General features: G+C 61.8%; 1 protein-coding gene across 1 annotated transcript in view; it reads left to right on the top strand.

The window, feature by feature from the left end:
• EMH_0095060 (uncharacterized protein) overlaps positions 1-241 on the top strand; it is a gene marked incomplete at both ends in the record, with an annotated part of 1,431 nt that overhangs the window by 844 nt on the left and 346 nt on the right. Inside the window, one exon of the mRNA XM_013502180.1 lies at positions 3-241. Within this exon, the coding sequence (XP_013357634.1) occupies positions 3-241 (239 nt within the window). The remainder of the gene's footprint in view (positions 1-2) is intronic.

Here is a 241-nt window from a genome sequence, read left to right as displayed (position 1 = left end):
CCCCCACGAGGTGTATAGACAGCTGGTGCAGCACAGAGCAGCAAATCAACCCCCTCCACCAGCAGCAGCAGCAGCAGCAGCAGCAGCAGCAGCAACAGCAGCAGCAGCAGCAGCAGCAGCAATATGGAGACTATGGGTTGCTGCTGCAGCAGCAGCCCTTCCCTCGTACCCGCCGGCTGAAGGAGACAAAAGCTCTGCTGCTGCTGCACCCCAGCAGCAGCAGCAGCAGCAGCAGCAGCAG

The sequence above is a fragment of the Eimeria mitis genome, genomic scaffold, assembly GCF_000499745.2.
Source record: "Eimeria mitis Houghton genomic scaffold, Emh_scaff8458, whole genome shotgun sequence".
NCBI classification, from domain to species: Eukaryota; Apicomplexa; class Conoidasida; order Eucoccidiorida; family Eimeriidae; genus Eimeria; species Eimeria mitis.
Note: the sequence above shows the minus strand (reverse complement) of the source record. Positions and strands in the feature narration are given on the sequence as shown.